The following is a 22,347-nucleotide window of genomic DNA, read 5'->3' as shown; positions in this document are numbered from 1 at the left end:
TTATATTGTTTTAGCAATTGTTGTAACTCAGTTCAAAATTTTTTTTAAAGTAAAAGCCTAAGGGTCACAGATTTTTTTTTTTTTAATTTAAAAAGTTATATCTAGGGGCTCTTTGGTGGCATGGAGGATAATGGGCTGGACCCCACATGGCCGACTGTGCCATTCGAGTCTGAGACCCAGTGACTTAAAATACACCAGGAAAGTGTTCATGCATGCCCCAAGTCCCAAGAAGAGACTGGAGGAGAGGGACTATGGCATGGTCATCCCCCTGGGAGGGCATTTGTCTTTCCCTCTCTCTTTCTCACTCTGTCTCTGTCTCTCTCTGGTAAGCACATGCACCCTACAGTAAAAACTCAAAAAATGTATATCTGGAATTTTTTTTTATTTCATGGAAATATAATAAACACTTTCCAAAAGAAATATTTATCAAAGATACTATTCTGAGTGAAAATTGAATGAAAATAGAGTTAAATATGAAATTGAACAACTAAAATTTTGCAACAGGTGAGAGCTTATTGCAGATATATTTTTAAAGGGATAGATGGCTGTATGAAAAGATTGGTATAAAAATGACATTTTAAAACGTTAAAATACACCAGGAAAGTGTTCATGCATGCCCCAAGTCCCAAGAAGAGACTGGAGGAGAGGGACTATGGCATGGTCATCCCCCTGGGAGGGCATTTGTCTTTCCCTCTCTCTTTCTCACTCTGTCTCTGTCTCTCTCTGGTAAGCACATGCACCCTACAGTAAAAACTCAAAAAATGTATATCTGGAATTTTTTTTTATTTCATGGAAATATAATAAACACTTTCCAAAAGAAATATTTATCAAAGATACTATTCTGAGTGAAAATTGAATGAAAATAGAGTTAAATATGAAATTGAACAACTAAAATTTTGCAACAGGTGAGAGCTTATTGCAGATATATTTTTAAAGGGATAGATGGCTGTATGAAAAGATTGGTATAAAAATGACATTTTAAAACGTCATGCTTAGAATGCACTGGAAATTACGTTCTTTGCAATTACCTAAATAGAAAATGAAAAAAAAAAAGTTTGAATGTCGTTGTAAAAATGTACAAAAGGTAAATAATTTCACTGAATTTCTTTAGATTTTACATAAAAATTTTAAGGACAATTGATTTGCCGTACAAGTTAAATTTAGAGTGGTAAATCAGACAATCTCGATAATTTCTGAGTGATGCCTGGTAATGTTTTGAGCTGTTCATAGATGCGATTTATTTTATGGGGTATTTTTCTGCGCAATTTAGAGTCTGACACGAATGTCTGCTATGCCTTTTTATCCCCCCTTATAGCCCTTTCAAGAAAAACCAAAGCGGGGTGGGTGAAGATGGTTGCTAAAAGATGATGGAGACAATTAGAAAATGAACACTGTTTTCTTCGTCGTGCCCCTTTTACTGGCACGGTCATACTCTGCACACGTTCCAGGACAGCATAGGTGTCCCATGGAGCCTTTATTCAGAGTTGGAGCTCTGGGGTGCTGTCTCTGGCTGCGTTCTCCAGACTCGTAATCTCCAAGGGAGCAGTGGGTATGGTAGGACACGTTCAGGTCACAAAGTGACAATGATTTTGTTGAATCCTGGGTTTACCACTTCCTAGTTTCATAACCTTGACGGATCACTGACACATTTCCAAAACTGTTTTCTTGTTTGTAGAATAGGGAAAGGACACCCACCTCCTAGTTGCCTGTAGAGTGTCAATGAGATAAGGTAGATGAAGTCATTCTTTTGCTCTGCAGAAACTTCTTACCCTGATGTAGTCCCACTTACCTATTTTTGGTATATTGCCTGTGCTTTGAGGGGTCTTAGTTACGAAGTCTTGGCCTACTCCAGTGTCTCAAAGTTTTCTTGTGTTTTCTACCAGTAGTTTTATAGCTCGAGGTTTTATATTTAGCCCTTTGATCCATTTTGATTTTTTTTTAATGGTGAGAAACAGGGGTCCAATTTAATTTTTCTGCAGGTGAATACCCAGTTTTTTCAACACCATTTGCTAAAGGCATTTTGTTTTCTCCAACTCAGTGTATGCAGGATGTTTGTACTCTATGGCAGAAACTGAGAGAATGGAAGAATGATAGCAGGGAGGGCAGCGGTAGGTACTAGAGACAGTATAGGAGGGCTGGGTCATGGCGGGGGTGGGAGAAAGGGGCTCAGGGAAAGAAACATTTAGCAGACACAAAAATAAAAAGTTACCTGTTGATAATGTGGTGATATCTTGGTCTCGACTGATATGCACTGTAGTCATGCTGAGAAAGGCCATTTGGTGCACTGTAAAGATGTACAGTGGTTAAATATAATTTAAAAAGTAACACACACAATGATCTATGAAAAATAAATGAGTGAATTCTTCATTTTTTTTTACAAACATCTCCTGGGACTAGCAGGTGGCGTAATGGTTACGTCACTGGATTCCCATGTAGTCGACTGCAGTTTGAATCCCAGACTCAGACTGCTAAAACTCATGCTGGGCACATGTGCATGCATGCCCAAAACCCCAAGAGGAAAATGGAGGAGAAGGAATTGCAATGTGGCCATCCCTCCTTGGGGATGATTTCTCACATCTGTCTTTCTGTTTTTCTCTGTCTCTCTGGGAAGCACACATGCCCTATAGCAAAAATATCTCCAAAAAATAAAATAAAATAAAATAACCAAAAAGGTCATTTCTCTATAGGACATGTGAGCTCATCAGAGAGAGACAGAGACAGACAGAGAGAGAGAGAGAGAGAGCAGGAAAGTGAGATGGCTTCCCCTCCTTCCTCAGAGGAGATAGGCATGCCCCAGTCCCTTCTCCTCTTGGGATTTTTGGCAGACATACACACACACTGGACATGTTTTTCAAACCTCTGATTTCGGACCTCGAACCTCTGAATCCATGTGGGATCCAGTTACTCTAACTCCACACCATCTACTGGCCCTTCTGTCAATTTTTTTTTCTAGCAAAGAAGCTCTCCTGCTCACCTTTCAAAAATCTGTAGTCCTCCGCTCTTGAGTGATACCGTCTTCTCTTTATTTTCCCCACAGCACTCACCGTGAGCTGGCCTGACCCATAGCTTATTTATGCGTGCTCTATGTTGTCTGTTCTTGTACTGGAAGTCAGCAAAAGAAACCGAACATCTTGTCAGCTTTCTTCCCTGCTTTATCTGCAGAGCTAGACTAACTTGGCACAGGGTAAATGATCAATAAAGACAAATGGATGAGTAAGTGAGTGGATGGGTATATAAGGAGATAGGTACGGTCGGCAAGAGGGTAACAACACTGAGGGACTGTGCAGATTACTTTTTTCTTCCACCTAGAATACCCTTTTCTTTGATAACCAATTCAGATCCAAAACTGGATTTTCTTTATTTCACTTAAAGACATTCCTTGAATATGTTTGCGGGGCTGTACGTGAAGACCCTCGAGCAGTGTCCTATAGGAGGAGGTGACTACATGTGGTGGTTCACAGGAGGAGCTGGGCTTCAGTAAGCTTGCATATATTGTCTGTTAAAACATGAAAATGTAGAGGGCATGGGTGCCAGTAGGTTGTGTTAGTGGATGTGTTCTTCTGATCGCTTGATTTTTAATGATGAAGTAGGTAGCAAAATTGTCAGAGAATGATAAAATAATAAGTGTAGGTACCGGATATTAAAAGAGAAAGTACGATCCTATGGCATCCCCAAGAACCTACCCAAAGTCAATAATTTTTCATTTGGAGTAAGACACATCTGTCTCTGCAGTCGGCATAGGTACCGACAGTGGCTGGAGTGTTGGGTTCACGTCGGGTTCTGTTCAGACCCTGGGATTAACACCAGCTGAGACAAGCACTAGAGAGTTGAGGGTATGTGGACAGGAGGGAGTGCAGTGATTCAGTATTAAGCGACATGGAGAAGGTGAGGGCAACAGAGGAGGAAAAAACAGTAAAACCATGACAGGATCAATGAAGTGAAAATCTGGGTCAAGACGTTGTTGGAATTAGAGTTTGTGGGGAGTGACCTAGAAACAAAGATGTAATGACTGGGGATTAAGGAAGGTTTTCTAGTATTGGTCAAAACTATGTTGTGGGAGTACATGAGTGAATTAGAATAGGAGAAAATGACTTTGAAGATAGAGACCAAAGAATGGAGAAGGCAGTGTACTGGAGAGATTGTCTGCGTGTATTACAATTTATAAGTTATTTTGGGAGACATGTTGGTAAGAGTTAGACTAAATCAAGAGTTAAACATCTTTAGAAAAGTTGGCTAAACATCCCCAGGCAATAAGAGGACTTCCATAGGAGAGGCAGTAGGAAGCATGAATTGATAATGTGAGAGTCAAATCTGTGGATCTGTAAGGAGGAGGGAGAGCAAATGGTCTTGAAGCAGCAGCAAGGGGCAAGAAACTCACTCCTGCACCTGTAGTACCTAGTGGGGAGGTGAATGGTTACCATATGAGAGAGCTGCATGGAAAGCGGGGTTTTGGAGGAGCTGAAAGTTTGTGTTAGAGCAAGGTGAGAGGCTAGAAAACACTTTGCTGTTGCTCAGCTTAGAGGAGAAAAGGGCAGAGGGAGAGGGTTTCAGAGTGGAGAAGGAATGGGCATCACGAAGCATCCCAAAGACAATCCCAGTTCTACCAGGATGGGGATCAGATCCTGAGGGCGGAGGCTTGACTGAGAAATGTTAGGCTTCTTAAGATTACTGATATGAGCTGGGTTAAGGGGTAAAATAATATTAATTCTAATGGATCCAAGATCCTGAGAGGAGAATGGAGAAGGGATTACGGCATGGCTATTCCCCTTGGGGCTTGATTTCTCTCTTTCTGTCTCTTTGTCTCTTTCTTTCTGGTGAGTGCACACAACCTATAGCAAAAACCTCTTAAAAAAAAAAAAGAAGGAGAAAAAATATATTTTTGTGCTGAATCTGGAGAAAGAAACAAACTATGTATGCTAGGGTTTTCTAGATATTTGTCCTGATTTTATTATAAAACATTAATAAATCACTTGGATCTTTCTTTAAAGGTTGTAAAGTTATGAATCTCCCCTCTTGAATAAATACTTCAAACCAGTACACTTTCCTCACAGGATACAAGGTCACATTCTTTGGGGGCAAGTTCACTATGCTTTCTGAGCCTTGATATCATTACCAATAAATCAAGTTCTCTGCACAGACTTGTGAGGATTTGGTGAGTTAAAATGTGCACAGCATTCAGCAGAGCGGCCAGACATGTTTCTAATGCATTGTAGCTCTTTGTGGGCAAGAGAAACCCAGTTTTTGAAGTCCTCTTTAAGAAAGAGAATACAAAAACACTAAAACAGAACAAGGGTGAAAAAGCAGTAAGAATGGAAGAAAAAATCAAATTCACAGATTTTTACAAAGCTCCAAAATAACATAGACAAAAACGCAAAGTTCAGAAAAGCAATGATATTGTAATTCACTAATTGCTTGATACATCATAGAATGTTTTTGCACTAGTTTTGTTGCATTTTTTGGATGACCTCTTCATATATCTAAAAAACACTTTATAACAGGGAGAGAGGGGGGGACAGGGAAAAAATGTATTTAATTGACACAAAAATGAAAAGTTATTTGCTGATAATAATGTATAGGATAATGTCTTTGTCTTGACTGATATGTGCTGTATTCATGCTGGGAAAATATGTTTTGTATATTGTAAAGATATATGGTGATTAAATGTAAATAATATATATTTTTAAAAACTAAACTTACTAAATAATATTAAAAGAATTTCATAAAGGGGCCAGCTGATGGTGTGGTAGTTAAGATGCCCAACCGTGGTTTGAGCCCTGGACCTGGTGACATACCACTCCAGGCATGTGTGTGTGCATGCCCAAAGTCCCAGGAGGAGAATGGAGGAGAAGGGATTGAGGCATGGCTGTTCCCTCCACGCCTCCGAGGTTGATTTTTCACTTTCTCTCTCACTGTTCTCTGTCTAGTGAGCGTACACGCCCTATGGTAAAAATCCTGAAGAAAATTTCATAGAGTATGTGAAAGTCATTCAGAATTCAGTCTTCTTTTTTCTTGTAAAGTGGTTAATGAAAAGGTTTTTTACTATTGATGATAGCTTTGAGATGTGTAACTGAGCCTCAAAAGTCATTGTTGGGAGTATCATGCATTTTAAAGATTGCTGAGAATTTGAGAAAACTTCTCGTGTCTTTTGTATTTTGTAATATCTTATTCTAAAATTCCCCATAGTTTCTGGCTTCATACATCCTGCATCTTGTGTTCATTTTGTCGTCAGTGTTGGGCACATAGAATTGTTGTGTGTGATCATCTCCTCTGGCCTGACTCCTAAGAGAGCCAGCGTGTGTCCCAGAAGTGTTTCCTCGGAATCTGCCCCTTCATCAGGATGGTTAGCTATCATTCAGCAGCATGGGGCAGTCCCTGTGCATCAGGCAGACATATCTTCCAAAACTCAGATGAAATGTATCCCTGACACAATGTTCCACTAGTCAGCTTTCAGAAGCACTGGGGACCACTTCACCACCACAACACATTAGGGAACTCAGAGCTTCTGGCTGTCTACTGGAGCTTTTCAACACATGAATATTGTAGATAGGAACAGATCAATTATTAACTGAAATAGCTGGGCGTTTGCTTGAATTGTGGATCAAGAAGTGTTCCCTCTCATGTCTTACTTCACAATTCAGATAGAAGTGTCTCATGGATGGAAAAAAAGCTTCAGGCACAAGTAGGATCATGTATCAAAATTTTATTAGAATTTTACTGCAAAGCAAAAGTTTTCTAGAAGACCAATGCAAAGGCTTCTATCTTAATAGATACATCTATAAGAAAAAAGACTCCAAGTCATAATTACATGCATAAGAAAAAGCAAAGGTCAGGCCAGAGAGCTTTAGACTGCTTTAGACTGCTGTTTGTTGGGTCCTGGGTTCATGAGCAGCTGACTTCTAGTTTTTAATCTTATTTAGATCATCACAAATGTTCTTAGTAATTTTATCTGTGATTCTAATTTTGTCCCAGAAGGATGTTGCAAATTATATAGTTTGAAAGTTGTTTCCCAAACTATTTTTGAAATAAATCATGGAAAATGTTCAGCATTTGGATCTAGATTTGAATTCTAACCAAGTGACTTCCTCTAAGAGTCTCAATTTGCCTATCTAATGATGAGAATTTAATTACCGTGGGTTGTTGTGAAGATGATATAAGTTAATGTAAAAATGATGAGCACAAAGTCTAAGATATTGTAAGTGCTCTATCAATGCTAGTTTTCTTCTCTCTCTTTGGATATATGTGATCTTTTCTGGTTTTGTTTTTAGGGGGTTTTTTGCAGGCACACTATATTGATAGATATACATTGTGCTCTTTAGATATAAGTGTGGGTTGAATGATTGACTCTCTAGGCAGACTGTCAGTCTAAATACAAATGGAGAAAAAGAATACTGTATACCATTTGCAAAAGACTGAAAATACATGTTATGTGGAAACCCATTGTGACTGAATTTTGTAAAAGTGAAACATTTGAAATATAAATAAGTCTCAATAGCTCTCTTTGTCCTGGTGGGGAAATGTACGATATCTTTATAAAGTGAAACATCAAGAACTTTTTTTATATTTCCTATGTGTAACAACTAGCAGAATGTTTAAAAAATGCCTTATACTTTATTATATTCTTTAAGTGAATTAAACATAGTTAGACCACTTACAAATCATCCCTCACTTAAGTGCAACATCCCGATGAAGACAATCTTATTCTCATTTTACGTTATAGGCACGGAAGTTTACCATCGTTTGGTAATTTATCTGGGGTCCTATAACTAGAAAAGAATGTAGGCACCTTTTGAACCCAGAACCTTCTACTCTAACTTACACTCTCTGCGCTGCCTTTCCTAGATGTTCGAAAGACGACGATTACTTTCTCAAGTCGTGCTCATTATAAAAGTGAAGCTAGTAAATTTTATATTCTGGTTGGTATTCATCTGTAGTACTGAGTACAATCTAATGCTCTTTCTCATTTAATGTTATTAGAGATGAAAAAGAAGGGAGGGAAATTGGAAGTAGAGGTTCCGTGTCCTTAGACAAAGAGGAAATTGAATAGGCCAACCACAGGTCTTGACTAACCAGTTCCAGGGATGGCTCTCAGTGTCAAGTACAGTGTGCCCCAATGTTCAAAATCTGCCCTTCCACACATACTGACTGGTTCTTCACATCAGTCAACCCACTCCATACTTGTGTAGAAAACACCACTCATTGCATTTCTATAAGGTGTTAACAGAAATTTAAAAAGAGACAATACTTGTCCCAGCAAGGGTGTTGAAAATGTTCCTTATTCGTGGCCCTCTGCTAAAGGTAGAACCTGCTCTGCAGGTTTCCATCTCCACCTCAGGCACAGCAGTGTGGCAGCAGTGCCCAGGGGAAGCACATTGTGCTCGAGGAGGTTGCTGAAGATAAAGCTAGAGAGCTGAGGAAAGTCTTTAGAAGTCCTTGGGTGCTGTCCAAATTGGCAATCTCAGAGCTGTTGCCCTGATAAACTGTTGTTTCAGCTGAGCCTTGTTTCCAGAAGGCTTTGTGTCTTTATCTCTTCTGGTGAAAACAATACTTGGAATTCCTTCTCTTCCTCCATATTCACACATACTTTGTTTTGGAGTTGACCCCTTTTCTCAATCAACTCCGTAGAAGTATAGTGAAGTGGTTTTCCAAGCTTTTTAAGCATAGTTGTTTTTTCAAATAAAATTGAATTTGATTGCTCAATATAGAAAACAGGTGAAGAAGAGGTCTCTTGGTGACAGGCTGTCTTCTTCCTCGGTCACCAATAAAATTCCATGGTCCATAATAGGAAAAGCTGGAATATGGGTAAGAGCAGAAGACCAGGAGTTGTAGTCATAACCACCACTTTCTATTTAGTTCAAGTGAGCACGAAAACATGCTAAGTTCTAAAAATGCTAAGGAAGAAAAGATACTAAAGAAAATCAAGGTCAGTAGGTGGCATGGTGGTTAAGGCAGCTGGATTCCCATATGACAGACTGTGGATTGAGTCCCAGAACCGATGGCTTGAAAATTTTACCAGGCATGCGCGTGTACATGGCCAACCCCCCCCCCCCCCGCCCCCCACCTAGGGAGTGATTTCTCACTTTCCTTCTCTCTGTCTCTCTCTCTCCTCTCTGGTGAGCACATGCACCCTATGGCAGAAAACTAAAGAATTAATGTCTGGGTGGCCTTGGACACAGTCAGCCCTTTCTGTCCAAACTCCACGTGATTATATTTGTCATTTCTCCTTGTAAATGCTAACGAGCATGACACCTAAATGAAATCGTATGTGACAAAGGACTGTCCAAATTTTAAAGTGCGATAAAATGTAAGATGCTGTAACTATGAACACTCTATTTTTTCTAACTGACACTATGCTGCTTTTGAATTTGTTTCCTTCATCCATGATAGAGCAAGCCCAGGTGCATGACGGAGAGAACGGGACACCCTGCGCAGGGTCTGGTCATGCCACAGCCCCTGTCCCCCGCCCGCCAGGTCTTGGGCCCTCACACATGTGCCTGATGTGTCCCAGGCTGACTGGGCCAGGGATTCCAACTGCGGTCACCCTGCGGAATCCGACTGCTCTGGCTGGTGCATGACCACTGTGCCATGGAGCCTGCCCTGGTGCTGATGGCTAATTGTAAGGGAAAAAGAAGTAAAAGAACAGACCTTCCAGAATTATTTTCGCTGCCATTCACTTACATTAAAAACCAAGAGGATAAAAGCAGGCAGGGAAAAAGAAGTCACTTATTTGTTCTATCAACTGCTTGTGTGTGGTGTGTGTGTGTGTCTCTGTGTGTGTGTTAAAGCGTGTTTCTCTGCTCACGCTCATGTTTCCTTTATCATAACTCTTATTACGTGATGAGTCGCTTTATAGATGACTGCTTTCATGCACGAGATCAGAAGATCCCTGAGGTTAGAGCGTCTCGTCCAAATGAACAGCCCAGTCCCAGGGGTATAAGAACACTCATGTACTGGGGGTGGCAGGGGTGCACTGGGAACACGACAGACGCAAGTCAGACAGGAACGTCCCTCATCCTGGCCAGAAGTCTCCTGTGCACAGCAGGGCCACACACTCTGCTGTGTTCCTGGCCGGCTGAGACGGGGTGGATGAGTAGGGACCATGTTGGGGTGCCTCTCATTGTCCCTGATTCTCTCTCTCTTTCATGGAAAAAATAAAATAAACTTTAAGAAAAGAATGTATATGTGAGCTCTCAGTTACGTCCACGGGTTTTTGTTTGTTTTTGAAGTTTCTTTTTTTCATGAGAGACAGCTACCTTTGACGGGATCTCAGCACACTCAGTCCCACCCTAGCCTGCCAGCCGTCCAGGACCATGGGTGTCCCGGGCTCTCGGCCTGTCCAGGCCAACCCGGGATCTGAACCCAGGGACTCCCATGTGACACCAGTAGGGAGCACTGGCGTCCTACCACCTGCACCACCACTCTGGACACCACCTGGAATAATGGGAAGCTCACATATTAAAAAGAAAGCAGTTGTGCTTATAGCTGTTTCTGCAGGAAATCCCGGTAACGAGGCAGGCAGTTCTGACTTTTCTGTCGCGTCCCTTCCAGTACATGCAGACGCCACCCTCCGGAGGGACTCGTGCCCCCTCCTGCTTCCCCATCTCTCTCTGGGTGCTGCCAGAGCTGCATCTGAGCAGCTGCTTTCTTGTCAGTTCTGGAGAAGGCCTTATTTTTGTCTGTTAAATAATTTTGAATAAGTATGTACAGGTCAAAAGGGACAATAAAGTTTAGCGCACAATTTTTTTTGAAATTTTTTAAAAATATTTTTTTTCTGGGACCAGCAGTTGGCATAATGGCTGTCACTGGACTCCCATGTAGTTGACCGTGGTTTGAGTTCCAGATCTGGTGGCATAAACTCACGCCAGGCACGTGTGCGTGCGTGCCCAAGATCCGGAGAGAATGGAGGAGAAGGGATTGTGGTGTGGCCATCCCCCCTCGGGGGTGATTTCTCACTTTCTATCTCTCTGTCTCTCTCTGTCTTTCTGGCGAGTGCACGCGCCCTATAGCAAAAACCTCTCCAAAAAATAAAAATATTATTGCCATAGGAAGCACACACTTGCTAGAGAGAGACTGCGGGTCAGAGTGAGAAATCATCCCCAGGGGGGTGGTGACCCTACCACAGCCCCTTCTCTTCCGTTTTCCCTTCAGGATGCTGGGCATGCATGCACTCGTGCCTGGCATGGTTTTAAAGCCTCTGGGTTCGGGACTCAAACCACAGTCAGCTATGTGGGAAATCAGCACCTGAACCATGCTGCCACCTGCTGGCCCCACAGATCACGACTATTAACCTCTCCTGGCATCACTTTGTTGAGTCCTGCTAGCAAGTCTCTGCTTCTCAATTTCAGCGATAGACAGTATTCCCACCAGGAATATGTGCAGAGAGCAGCACATAGAGGCCGGGAAGAGGATGAGGGAAAAAGAACGTTTACTTTTATTGGTTAAATAATAATTTTTAACAATTTAATAACATGAAAATATGTCATCCTGAAGGAGAAAAAGCATGTGATGTGGTTTGAGTAAAGTTATTACCATTATTATTATGTTTTCTAGCTACAGTCTTCCTGGAGTTTTGGAAAAGGAGAAGAAGTATCTTGACCTACACTTGGGACCTTATTGAATGGGAAGAAGAGGAGGTAAGGAAACCAGGAGGCGAGGAGCCTGGGGTACCACTCGCTGCGGAAAACCCTTCATCACCCAGCATCCAGGCCGGAAACAGCTAGACACCATTAGATTTTCCCTTGATATTTTTTTAGCAAAACTTATTTCATAAATATAATAGAGATCAGTGATAAAGTGTATGATATTTTCAACCCACTTCTATGATGTTTCCTTAAATTGCATTAGTAGAATTTGTGCTAATTAGAGTACAGCTTGGGATTTATTTGAAAAATAATTTGCATCTCATTTTTGAAAAGTTGCTTCTTAGTGAAGACCTAATGGAAAAGTAGGCCAACTTTAGGAGTTTTATATCTAGTCTTGGAGGATTTCATTTTAAGCTTATGACTTTGATGTTTAGATAACTTCAGTTTCTGTCATAGGAAACACTCCGTCCCCAGTTCGAAGCCAAGTACTATAAGATGGAGATAGTAAATCCCATCACAGGAAAACCTGAGCCACACCAGCCTTCTTCAGACAAAATTACCCGTCTACTCGTCTCGGTCTCAGGGATCTTCTTCATGGTAAAGTGCATAGGCATCAGTGCCAAGTCGCGCGTGACACCAGGTGTAGAAAGGTTTTACCATACCAGCTCTCTGTGACCCTGAGGATGTAAGAAACCACGTCCTTGTCAAAACAGTAAAGCAAAACCAGAATCTCAGCAAGTCCAGGACATTTGACAAGAGGAATCTGTGCACCTCTTCAAATAAAACCGTCTTTGGGAGAACAGATCTTCCAAGATCAAATGGAGGTGGCATGAGTTGCCTTAATGAGTCAGTGATACTGTGCTAAAACTAAGCATTCCACTTGAAAGAGGAAATGAGATGGCCTGAGTTGCCTTAATGAGTCAGCGATACTGTGTTAAAACTAAGCATTCCACTTGAAAGAGGAAATTGGGACAGAATTTGCATTTTAACGGGATGACTTTGTTTTACAGTTTAAAAACTTCAATTTTATCTTATTTATTTTGACTCTAATGTAACTTAAGTCCTCAGAGGAGAAATGAAATCTCTGTACTCTTTTGCAGAAAGGTAAATGCCTTCAACACGGGTAGGCAATGCATTTGATCTCTGTTCTTGCTTTTGATTTACAAATGATGTAAACACAGACATCTCCTCCGGCCTCCTGTCTTGCAGATCTCCTTGGTGATCACTGCCGTGTTTGCCGTGGTGGTGTACCGTCTGGTTGTCATGGAACAGTTCGCATCCTTCAAGTGGAATTTCATCAAGCAGCACTGGCAGTTTGCAACGTCGGCTGCTGCTGTCTGCATCAATTTCATAATCATTATGTTGCTGAATCTTGTAAGTGTTCCCGTTGCTATTTTTCAATAGGTAAAGAGGGCTGGGTAGGAGAGAGGTCGCTTTCCATTTGTATTTGGAATGCATTTACATGCAAGTAAAAATGAGACCTAGCTACCTTCTGGTAAAGACAACTCAGTTTACCAGAAAATATTTCTTTTTTTAATGATTAATTCAATTCACTTATTTATTATTACTGTTCATTTGACCAGAGAGAGAAAGAGAAAATGAGAAAGCAAGCAGTTGGGTCTGGGACTCGAACCATGGTTGCCCATGTGGGAGTCCAGCGACTTTAACCACCATGCCAGCTGCTGGCCCCCAGAAAATATTTCATCTATGTGGTTTAGATCCTACATTTTTAAAGTTAAAACCAGTGCTAGTTTTATTGTCCTCCCTGCTTTTTGAGTATATATCTAGATTGATGATGATGCCGTGGAGTGTGGAGTGTGAGCCAGAGCTGGCGCCACGCTCTTTTCAAACAAACAAGGGATTGAAAACATCTCAGACAAAATCAATCTCATAGGAGAACTTGTTGTCAAGATACAGGAATATCTGTAATGAGTGAAGGCTTGTTATCCCAAAGGCCTCGTTTGAAATGGGAAGCAGGCAGCTACCCCATATTTTTTCCCCCTAGAGCTAAACATTTCTTCTTCCTCCTTCTTTCTTTTCTTCCTCTCTCTTTCCTCTCCCAGTGCTTCTCTGCTCTTTTCCAGTAGGAGGAAGACTGTCATACCCCAACAGGACCTCTCCGTCTCAGGCTGGCGCTATCAGAGGGCATGCCTTTCTTACCTTCCCTCTCTCTATAACATCTTAACTTGTACAGAATTACAATCAAATGTTAATAGCATTTATTTTTTCGATAGTGGGATAATATGTGACATACACTTTTAATTAAGAAACCTTTTTCCGAGTATTCAAATATTTATCTCTACGTAGGTATTGATTTTTAGACAACAAATTTCTTTAATATGGAGTGCACTTTTTTTGTCTTATATTTTTTTGGATTTTCGTTTTTAGAGAGATTTTTTACTGTAGGGCACACGAGCTTGCCGGAGAGACAGAGAGAGACAGAAAATGAGAAATCACCCCCTGGGGGAGATAGCCATGCCACAACTCCTTCTCCTCCATTCTACTCTTGGGATTTGGGGCATGCACACACAGGTGCCTGGCATGAGTTTTAAGTCACCGGGTCTGGGACTCAAGCCGCAGTTGACTATGTGGGAGTCCAGCAACGTAACCATTATGCCATCTGCTGACCCCTTTTGCCTTATATATGAATCATCCCTAAAACAACAGCCACCCAGGAAGGATAAAGATAAAATTTTAAGTGACCCAAAGTTCCTATATGACTGTCATTTTGTGGAAAGGATTATTGGTGCCCCAGAAACCCCAGGTAGAGACACACCCTGTCCTTTCCATTCTCATCTGGCACCCTTCTCTCTCCCGCCTTCCCCAAAACTGTCCAGGCTTCCATCAGTTTTTATTATCAGTTGCTCAATTTGGGTTCCTGACAAAAAGCAGTGGACTCTGGACCTCAGTGAAGCAGAGGTTGGCTATTTGACCTGTGCCATCCCGGCCACCCACAGAACATGAATGAGCTTTACTTTCTCCAACTCTTCCCATGAGACCGAGAAGACTAACACACAGAAATGCAGATTTAGGGAGGTCCTCTGCTGGCCCACAGAAGGAGTCATGGTTATTAACTTCATTCCTATATATTTGCTTCTTTTCAATATTTGATCATTTCATTGGTTCGTAAGAAGTCAGGGCCTATTTTTCTGTTTTTCTATGCAAAAATGCATGATGACTTTTCAGACGACCCAATATTTCCCTGCATAAGTCAGTCTATACTCATTCTTTCTTACAAAACACCAACAGTTTCTTTGTTTTCCCCATTTTTCTCATCTTTAAATAATAAAGTTTAATTATTCATTTGTCTGAAGTTAAAAATATGGGAATGATAAAGACTTTTTTTTCCCTGTATTTTCTAAATTTTTCAGGCCACATTTGCATTGATTGAGGTTTTTTTGCTCAGTTTTTAAAAATGTTATCTATTAATCATTTATAAATATTTAAGTTCCAAGAGTTGAGTTGTCTTTGGAGAAGAACAAAATCAAGACAGTCTGTGATATTATGCCTTTATCAAATATGGCTGATAAAACAAGAAAATATCTTAATGTTTAATTAGTTCATGTAAAAATAATACCATTATATATAATAATTTTTAATTAAATTGTTCTTTTGAAAGTGGTTATTTTATTTTCCCCTTTTATGCTCTATTAACTATAGCCTTGAATTATAGGAAATATTAAAATTATTAAATTACTACTACTTAAAATGCATCTTCCTCAATCTGTAGTGCCACCTGCCTCCTTTCCTACCGTAAAATCATCATGCCCATTGGGCGGGCATTGATGTTAATGATTTCATGTGTCTTTATTTCTTCTTCCCTCATCAACCATCATTGCTTTCTAAAAGAGCACCTTTTCTTCTTACATCTATTTGGTAATTTGTTCCAAAGACCTACTAATCTTCAGAAACACGAATGAATTAATAAACTTGCCTAATATTTTTGAAGATAGGGAATATTTCCCAGGTTAGGAGAAGGAAGTCAAATATGGCTAATTAATTTTTACTTGGAAAGGCAAATATGATGACCCTGGAAACAGAAATTCCAGGTCTGGGGCACAGTACTCAGTTCTTAGGTAGTAAAATACCCATCTTCCCAGGGCAGCCAAAGGACTTGTTAGTCCAAGTTTATGATCCCCTACATCTGAATGGGGGAGCTTTACCCCTAAACATTGTTCCTGTGAAGGATCCTTCTATTATCACTGATGGAGTAAAAGGCAAGAGCTGCCTGACGTTTCCATTGGTGTACCAGGTTATAGTCTCATATTGTTCTAGTGGCTTCCTAATCACCGATCTCTGAAACTCTCACTTGGCTTCATTTCTTATCCCCTCCTCAGCATCCCTTCCCTAGAACCACACTGGCTTTCAAAACTACAGTTTCAAAAACTGTAGTTTTTGAATATATGTACATGCACACACACACACACACACACACACACACACACACACACACCACATACACTGGAATACTATTCACCCTTTAAAAAGGCTGAATCTGTCATTCAAGACAATATGGATGGAATTGGAGGACTTTATGCTAAATGACGTAAATCAAACAGAAAAACAAATGCAACATGTCCCACTTAGGCTTGGAACTGAAAACAAAGCACTCGTGGAAGCAGAGTAGGAAGTAGTTCCTAGTGGCTGCTGTGGGGGGCTAGGGGGTAATGGAAGAATTATAGTCAAAAGGTACAAAGCCTCAGATAAGAGAAATCATTTGATTTTTCAATTTCTTTTCCTTTTTGTGAAATTAGTTGCACAGCATGGTGAATATAGCTATCAATTGAGTACTGTACATTTAAGTTTCTTAAGATTGTAAATTTTAAATGTTCTTATTACAAATGTGTTAAATATTTGAGGTGCTAAACCAATTAATCAGCTTAATTTAATCATTCTACATGGTACTAAAAAAATCATAATGTCCTTTGTACCCCACAAATATTGGGTCATCAGAAAAGTCATGACACATTTTTGCATAGAAAAGGTACCTGGCAGATGACATAATGTTTACTTTGCTGGATTCCCACATAGTCAACCACAGTTTGAGTCCTGGAACCAAAGGCATAAAATTCATACCAGGTGCATGTGCATGCCTAAAATCCTAAAAGAAGAATGGAAGAGAAGGGAGTGTGATATGGCTATCTGTCTGGGGGAGATTTCTTGCATTCTGTCTCTCTCTGTCTCTCTGAGCACATGTGCCCAAAAGCAAAAAAGCTCTTTCTACACAAGAAAAGAAAAAAATGTAGAAAAATGCCATGACTTTTCCAATGACCCAGTACCTACAACTATAAGTTTTCCATAAAAAGAAAACCAAATGCATATCCTACCTCTTGTTACATTATTTTAAGACCAAACTAAATATCCAGCTAATAAAATGTTTTGTTTTGTTTTGTTTTGTTTTGTTGTTGTTGGCCTTAGGAGCCCTGAGTCACCATTTTCCCTAGATGAAGAACTTGGCCTCCGTTGAAATATACTATTAGTCTTATATGCCTTCCAGCTATAAACCATATGCATATATAACACATATACAATTATGAGATGTAGTCATGGGTTAAAATCAGTCAAACTTTGTTTTAATCCATAACTTCTAATGCTTAGTGTATACAGTCAGAAAACTTAAGCCCTTCTTCATGAGTTTCTTCATCTCTCTAAGATAGATTTAGAAAATCATTAATTTAATATATTTCAGGTCATTGGGATGCAAAGTGAAAATCAGAAGGCCCATTTTCTAAAAAATACATTCCAAATAACAACAATTACTTTTTTTTTTTTTCACTTTTAACATCTCTTTACCAGGCATATAGCCCATAATCTGCAAAGACTGAATTGAACACCAGAGCTGACCTTTCCTTGTTCCAGTCTTTCCTGCCTTATTTTGCTCCCCTCTAAAAGTGCCATGCTCCTTAAAGATACCACAAGTAGCCAGGGGAAAAAAATCCTGAAATGATTGAAAAAGCTAAAAGTGTAAAATTATCACAGAAATGGATATTCTAGATGCTTGGCCATCAAACTTAAACTAATTGTGTTGTGTTGCAGCAGCACGATAGAGTAATGGGTAATTTATAAGACAACAATAGAAACATCCGAGTGGAAATATCCTTGTAGTTTGAAATATCTGGGATTTGGCCAGTTAAACTAGTCCAATAATCAATAAAAGAACTCCTCTTGGTATTCCTCATCTCCATCTTAAATTCATATACCATGCACAGAACATACCATAATCCCAAATTTAAAAATCTAACTATAATACATTTGCTGACATAAATACTTCATGTTGGTTCCGGACTTTTCCCCATCGTTGGTCCATTGCCATCTCCGGGGTCCAGAGCAAACATTCCTATGCTCCTTTTGAGGACTTGATCATGGAAAGCCTCCAAACACACCTAACTTTCCTCAATACCTGCTTATGACTGGTTACCAATTACGATGCAAATAGGTTATTATAATAGGGTGGATCAAAGAATTAGACTACACATCTTAACCAGGAAAGGAGGGAATGCCAAATGACTCATTTAATAAGAGGAATAAAAAATGTATTCACCTACATTGTTCATGTTTACGTCCGTGGTTTCTAGAAGCTCAGAAATGTAGATTACTAGGGAAAAAGCATTATGTTTTTGATCTTAGGTCTGCTTGGAGTTTATTTTCACAGCAAAGGCTGTCTTGGGAGGCTCTGATCTGGCCATGAAAAGCACCACAGCGAGTGCAGAGCGCCCCATCCCCTTTGCTACAACCATGCCCTTCCCCTGCTTTCCCTGCCTTTCTGGCCCCCTTGCTGCCAACACTCCAAACAAGGTGCCAAGGAGGAGATGATGTCTCAGCTCAAAACAAATTCTACATTTCTTACTGTGGCCTCCCAGGCCTGGCAAAGCGTTTCTCCCCGAGATCCCACTGACTCAGCTCTCACTACCCTTGCTACTACTCCTGGTCCTTGAACTTCCCGGCGGCCATCCCTGAAACACACCAAGTCCTCGCCAGCCTCGGGCATGTGCATGACAGTTTCTGTGTCCCCAAGGTGCTTAGCCCAAATTTCTGCTTGGCTCCTTTCTCCTTTCATGCAGGTCTCCGCTCAGATGTCACCCTTGGAGAACCTTCCCATCACTGTATGAACACCGTGCTGTGCCCACACCGCGCTCTGTCCACTCACCCTGCTTTGTCTTCCCTCACGGCACTTTCCCCTCCTGACCGATTCCACATTTGTCTGTATTTGTTTGTGCCCACTGGGACTTGAGTTCCATGAAAGTAGAGACTATGTGGTTTTGTCTGCCAGAGTCACTGTTTGCTTCCTCAAACGCTACCTGACCTACTGGAAATTCCTAATACATATTTTTAATATTTTAAATAATATTTTATTATTAGCATAATATTTCAAGATTTATTTAATAATATTTATTTAATAATATGTTTAATATTTAATCAAATTTATTATTACAATACGTGATATATATAATCATATATATAATTAAGTATATATGAGATTAAATATATAGATATATACCTATCTATCTATCTATATGTATATATAAAATAGAGAATTCCAGCTTACTTAATGCACCAGTGATTTTTTTAAAACTCTAGGTTCTCTAACATGGTATTTTATGTGTGTGTTATTAAGAGCCATAAGAGTTATCTCCAGACCCCATCATCCTCTATTCCCCCAAATCTATACCAATTCCACTTCACACATGTACGCACACACACACCTCTTGTCCTGTCAAAGTGATCCGTTACTGCACACCAAACAGGTGGGTATATGGACATCGCAGTCCCTTCTTGCACTTGGTAGTTTGGAGCCAACACGTCACTTGGCATGGACTGATTTTGTGGTCCATTGTCGTGGTGGCTTCATTCAGCCACAGCGTTCGAGCCCGGGCTGAGGCAGGTTCTCAAGCACCTCAGGAAGCTTTCCAACAATAGTACAGTGTCTTTTGCATTGTGTAACATTCCTCCAAAGACTTTTGTAATCCCTTGGGACATTCAGTTATGGATACTTCCATCTCAGGCTTACAGGTGAGCTCTCTGTGCTAAACATTAAGACGGACATCTGAAATGGCTCATGTGACCAGGAGCACATAGGTGGTGCAGGAGAGGCATGATGGCGAATCCTGTCTTCACCGCTTGCTGAGTGGTGTGATCTGAGGCAGGCGCCCGGCATTGAACTCTTAGTTTCCTGTTCTGTAAAATGGGGATCATTGTACCCACCTGACAACATTATTAAGGAAACAATGTAAATCATGGTCGGACACAAAACAAACGCTCTACATGACGGTTATCTGAATGGATCTAACCCTCAGTCCCCACAAGGGCACTGCACACAAGACTAGAGACACTGCTCAAAGGCTGTCTGTTGGTTGACCAAGCCCACCCCATTAAACTCCTTAGAGCCCTTCTGCCTCGTCTCATCTGAAGGAGGGAACATGGAAAAGAACATGTGATGGTAAAGAGAACTCAGGTACTCATGAATTCAAGGTAATCTTGTCCTAAAATTTGAAAATGAGAGCTTGCAAGTATCACTAAAATAAACAGAATGAAGATGCTCTGTCTGCAGACCCTGCACTCGGAGCAGGATGAGACCATTGTGTGCAGTGGAAATCTTTCTTCTCAAGGCAATGCTCTGGGTCTTGGGAAGAGGTAGATGCAGCACATAGCTACTATGACTCATCACTCTGGCTCTGTGGAAGGAATGGTCAGGGAAGGTGAACAGCTTTTAGTCTCCAGGTCCATGCTTCCTTGTCATTGTTGTTACTAGAGGGTGCTTGTACTCGCCAGGGGGAGAGAGAGAAAGCACCCCACGATGGGCTGTGGTCACACCTTGGCCCCTTCTCTATTTCTGCATCCAGGCAGGATTTGGGGCATGCACATACATATGCCGCACATGCTTTTCAAGCTGCTGGGGCTGGCATTCGAACTGCAGTTGGCCATGAGCGATCTGACTCTCTTAACCATGTTACCCACCTTCTTTTTCTCCCTCCTTAGTAGTCTGTTTCTTGAAAGATTGAGGCACCACGAATGGGCTCCTATGCCATGGTTACCACATCCCCACACATCCACCCTCCTAGCCAGCCAGGATCACAGGTATACTGAGCTCACTCAGCACATTCTAGATCCAGACCCAAGGTCTCTGTGTGGCTATGTGATCGCACCACCATCCCTACACCCTGTGCACCACCCTGAGCCAGTGCTACCTGCCGTGTTCCTAAATGTTTCCTCTTAATTTAAAATGTACCATTTTGGAAAACACACTTTTAATGTTTCTTTGACTAGGGCAATAACAACCTTTTCTGAAAGAATAAATAATACTATTCCCTATTCTCTTTTCATTGCAGGCTTATGAAAAAATTGCTTACCTTCTCACTAATTTAGGTAAGTCAGTTTTTGTTAAGTTTATGTCTTAGTAAAAAAAAAAAAAAAAGCCGTATATTTTTAATATCTTAATTTATATAATTACTTATTAATAAAAAAGGAGAGAGGTGGTATAGGAATTTGGTCCACATTAAATATCAACAAAGAGACCACGTGTATGGTTATAAAACATTCTCACTGGGGCTGACAAGTGGCGTGGTGGTTAAGGGTGCTGGACTCCCACATGGCCGACCATGGTTCGAGTCCTGAACTCGGTGGCTTACTTTCTCCTCTCTCTCTCTCTCTCTCTCTCTCACTCTGTCCCTCTTTGTTCAAATTAAAATAAATAATTAAAGTTTAATAAAATAACCTAAAAAAATCCTCACTAGCAATTAGTGAGCTTAGTTCTCCCTGCGTAGACGTTCTTTCTTCTCCGACTTTTCAGTCCTTCGGGTGGTTCTCCCCAGTACGTATGTATTTACTTAGTTTACCGTAGGATGCATGTGCTCACCAGAGACACGGAGAGAGATGCAAAGTGAGAAAGCTTCCCACCCCCAAAGGGAATGGCCACACCATGATCTCTTTTCCTCCACTTCTTCTCGGGATTCTGGTCACACACACACATACACCTGGATATTTTTCAAGCCAGAGTCCAGCACTCAAACTGCAGAATCAGCCATGTGAAAGACAGTCACCTTAACTGTCATTCCACCTGGCTGATGACATATTTGAATAAAGTATCTGACAAGCTTTTTAAAAATATGTAAACTGGGAACCAGCAGTTAGCGTAATGGCTATGTCGCTGGACTCCCACGTAGTTGACCGCAGTTCATGTCCCAGACCCTGTGGCTTAAAACTCATGCCGGGCGCGTGTGCGTGTGTGTCCAAAATCCTGAGAGGAGAATGGAGGAGAAGGGATTGTGGTGTGACCATCCCCCCTGGGGGGGTGATTTCTCGCTTTCTGTCTCTATGTCTCTCTCTGTCTGGTGAACACACGTGCCCTATAGCGAAAATCTCTCTCAAAAAAAATAGGTAAACTGTGTGCCCAAGAGAAAATAAATATTATTTCCACTTAATGACTTGATAAAACTGGCTTCACACCACTTGACCCCAAGTGAAATTGGAACTTTATGCCGCAAAGCAGAAACGATGCAGGGCACGTGTGTGAATTATCATGCAGGACACATTTGTGGAAATTAGAAATGGAGGACCTATACACTATAACTTTTTTTTTTTAATTCACATCTTCTTTTATAAACTGTGACAAAGAAGCAATAGAACTGACTTTGCCAAACTAGATGCAGATCGCAGTGAAAGCTCAACATAGCAAATCTGGGCAGAGTCTGACTCTTCTCATGGCGCCCACAGTCATGCTTTTGGGCCCTCCAGGCGCCCTTCCCACTATGGGCCTTACCACCTTTGAACT

The 22,347-nt window shown here is 40.9% G+C and overlaps 1 protein-coding gene across 1 annotated transcript in view; it reads left to right on the top strand.

Annotated features, from left to right (window-relative positions):
- Positions 1-22,347, top strand: part of ANO3 (anoctamin 3) — a 201,450-nt gene that overhangs the window by 138,285 nt on the left and 40,818 nt on the right. Inside the window, exons 12-15 of the mRNA XM_027775367.1 lie at positions 11,548-11,630; positions 12,036-12,176; positions 12,789-12,953; positions 20,906-20,942. Of these exons, the coding sequence (XP_027631168.1) occupies positions 11,548-11,630; positions 12,036-12,176; positions 12,789-12,953; positions 20,906-20,942 (426 nt within the window). The remainder of the gene's footprint in view (positions 1-11,547; positions 11,631-12,035; positions 12,177-12,788; positions 12,954-20,905; positions 20,943-22,347) is intronic.

The sequence above is a fragment of the Tupaia chinensis genome, unplaced genomic scaffold (assembly GCF_000334495.1).
Source record: "Tupaia chinensis unplaced genomic scaffold, TupChi_1.0 Scaffold000555_1, whole genome shotgun sequence".
NCBI classification, from domain to species: Eukaryota; Metazoa; Chordata; class Mammalia; order Scandentia; family Tupaiidae; genus Tupaia; species Tupaia belangeri.
The sequence above is the reverse complement of the archived record's forward strand: the minus strand, read 5'-3'. Positions and strand labels throughout refer to the sequence as shown.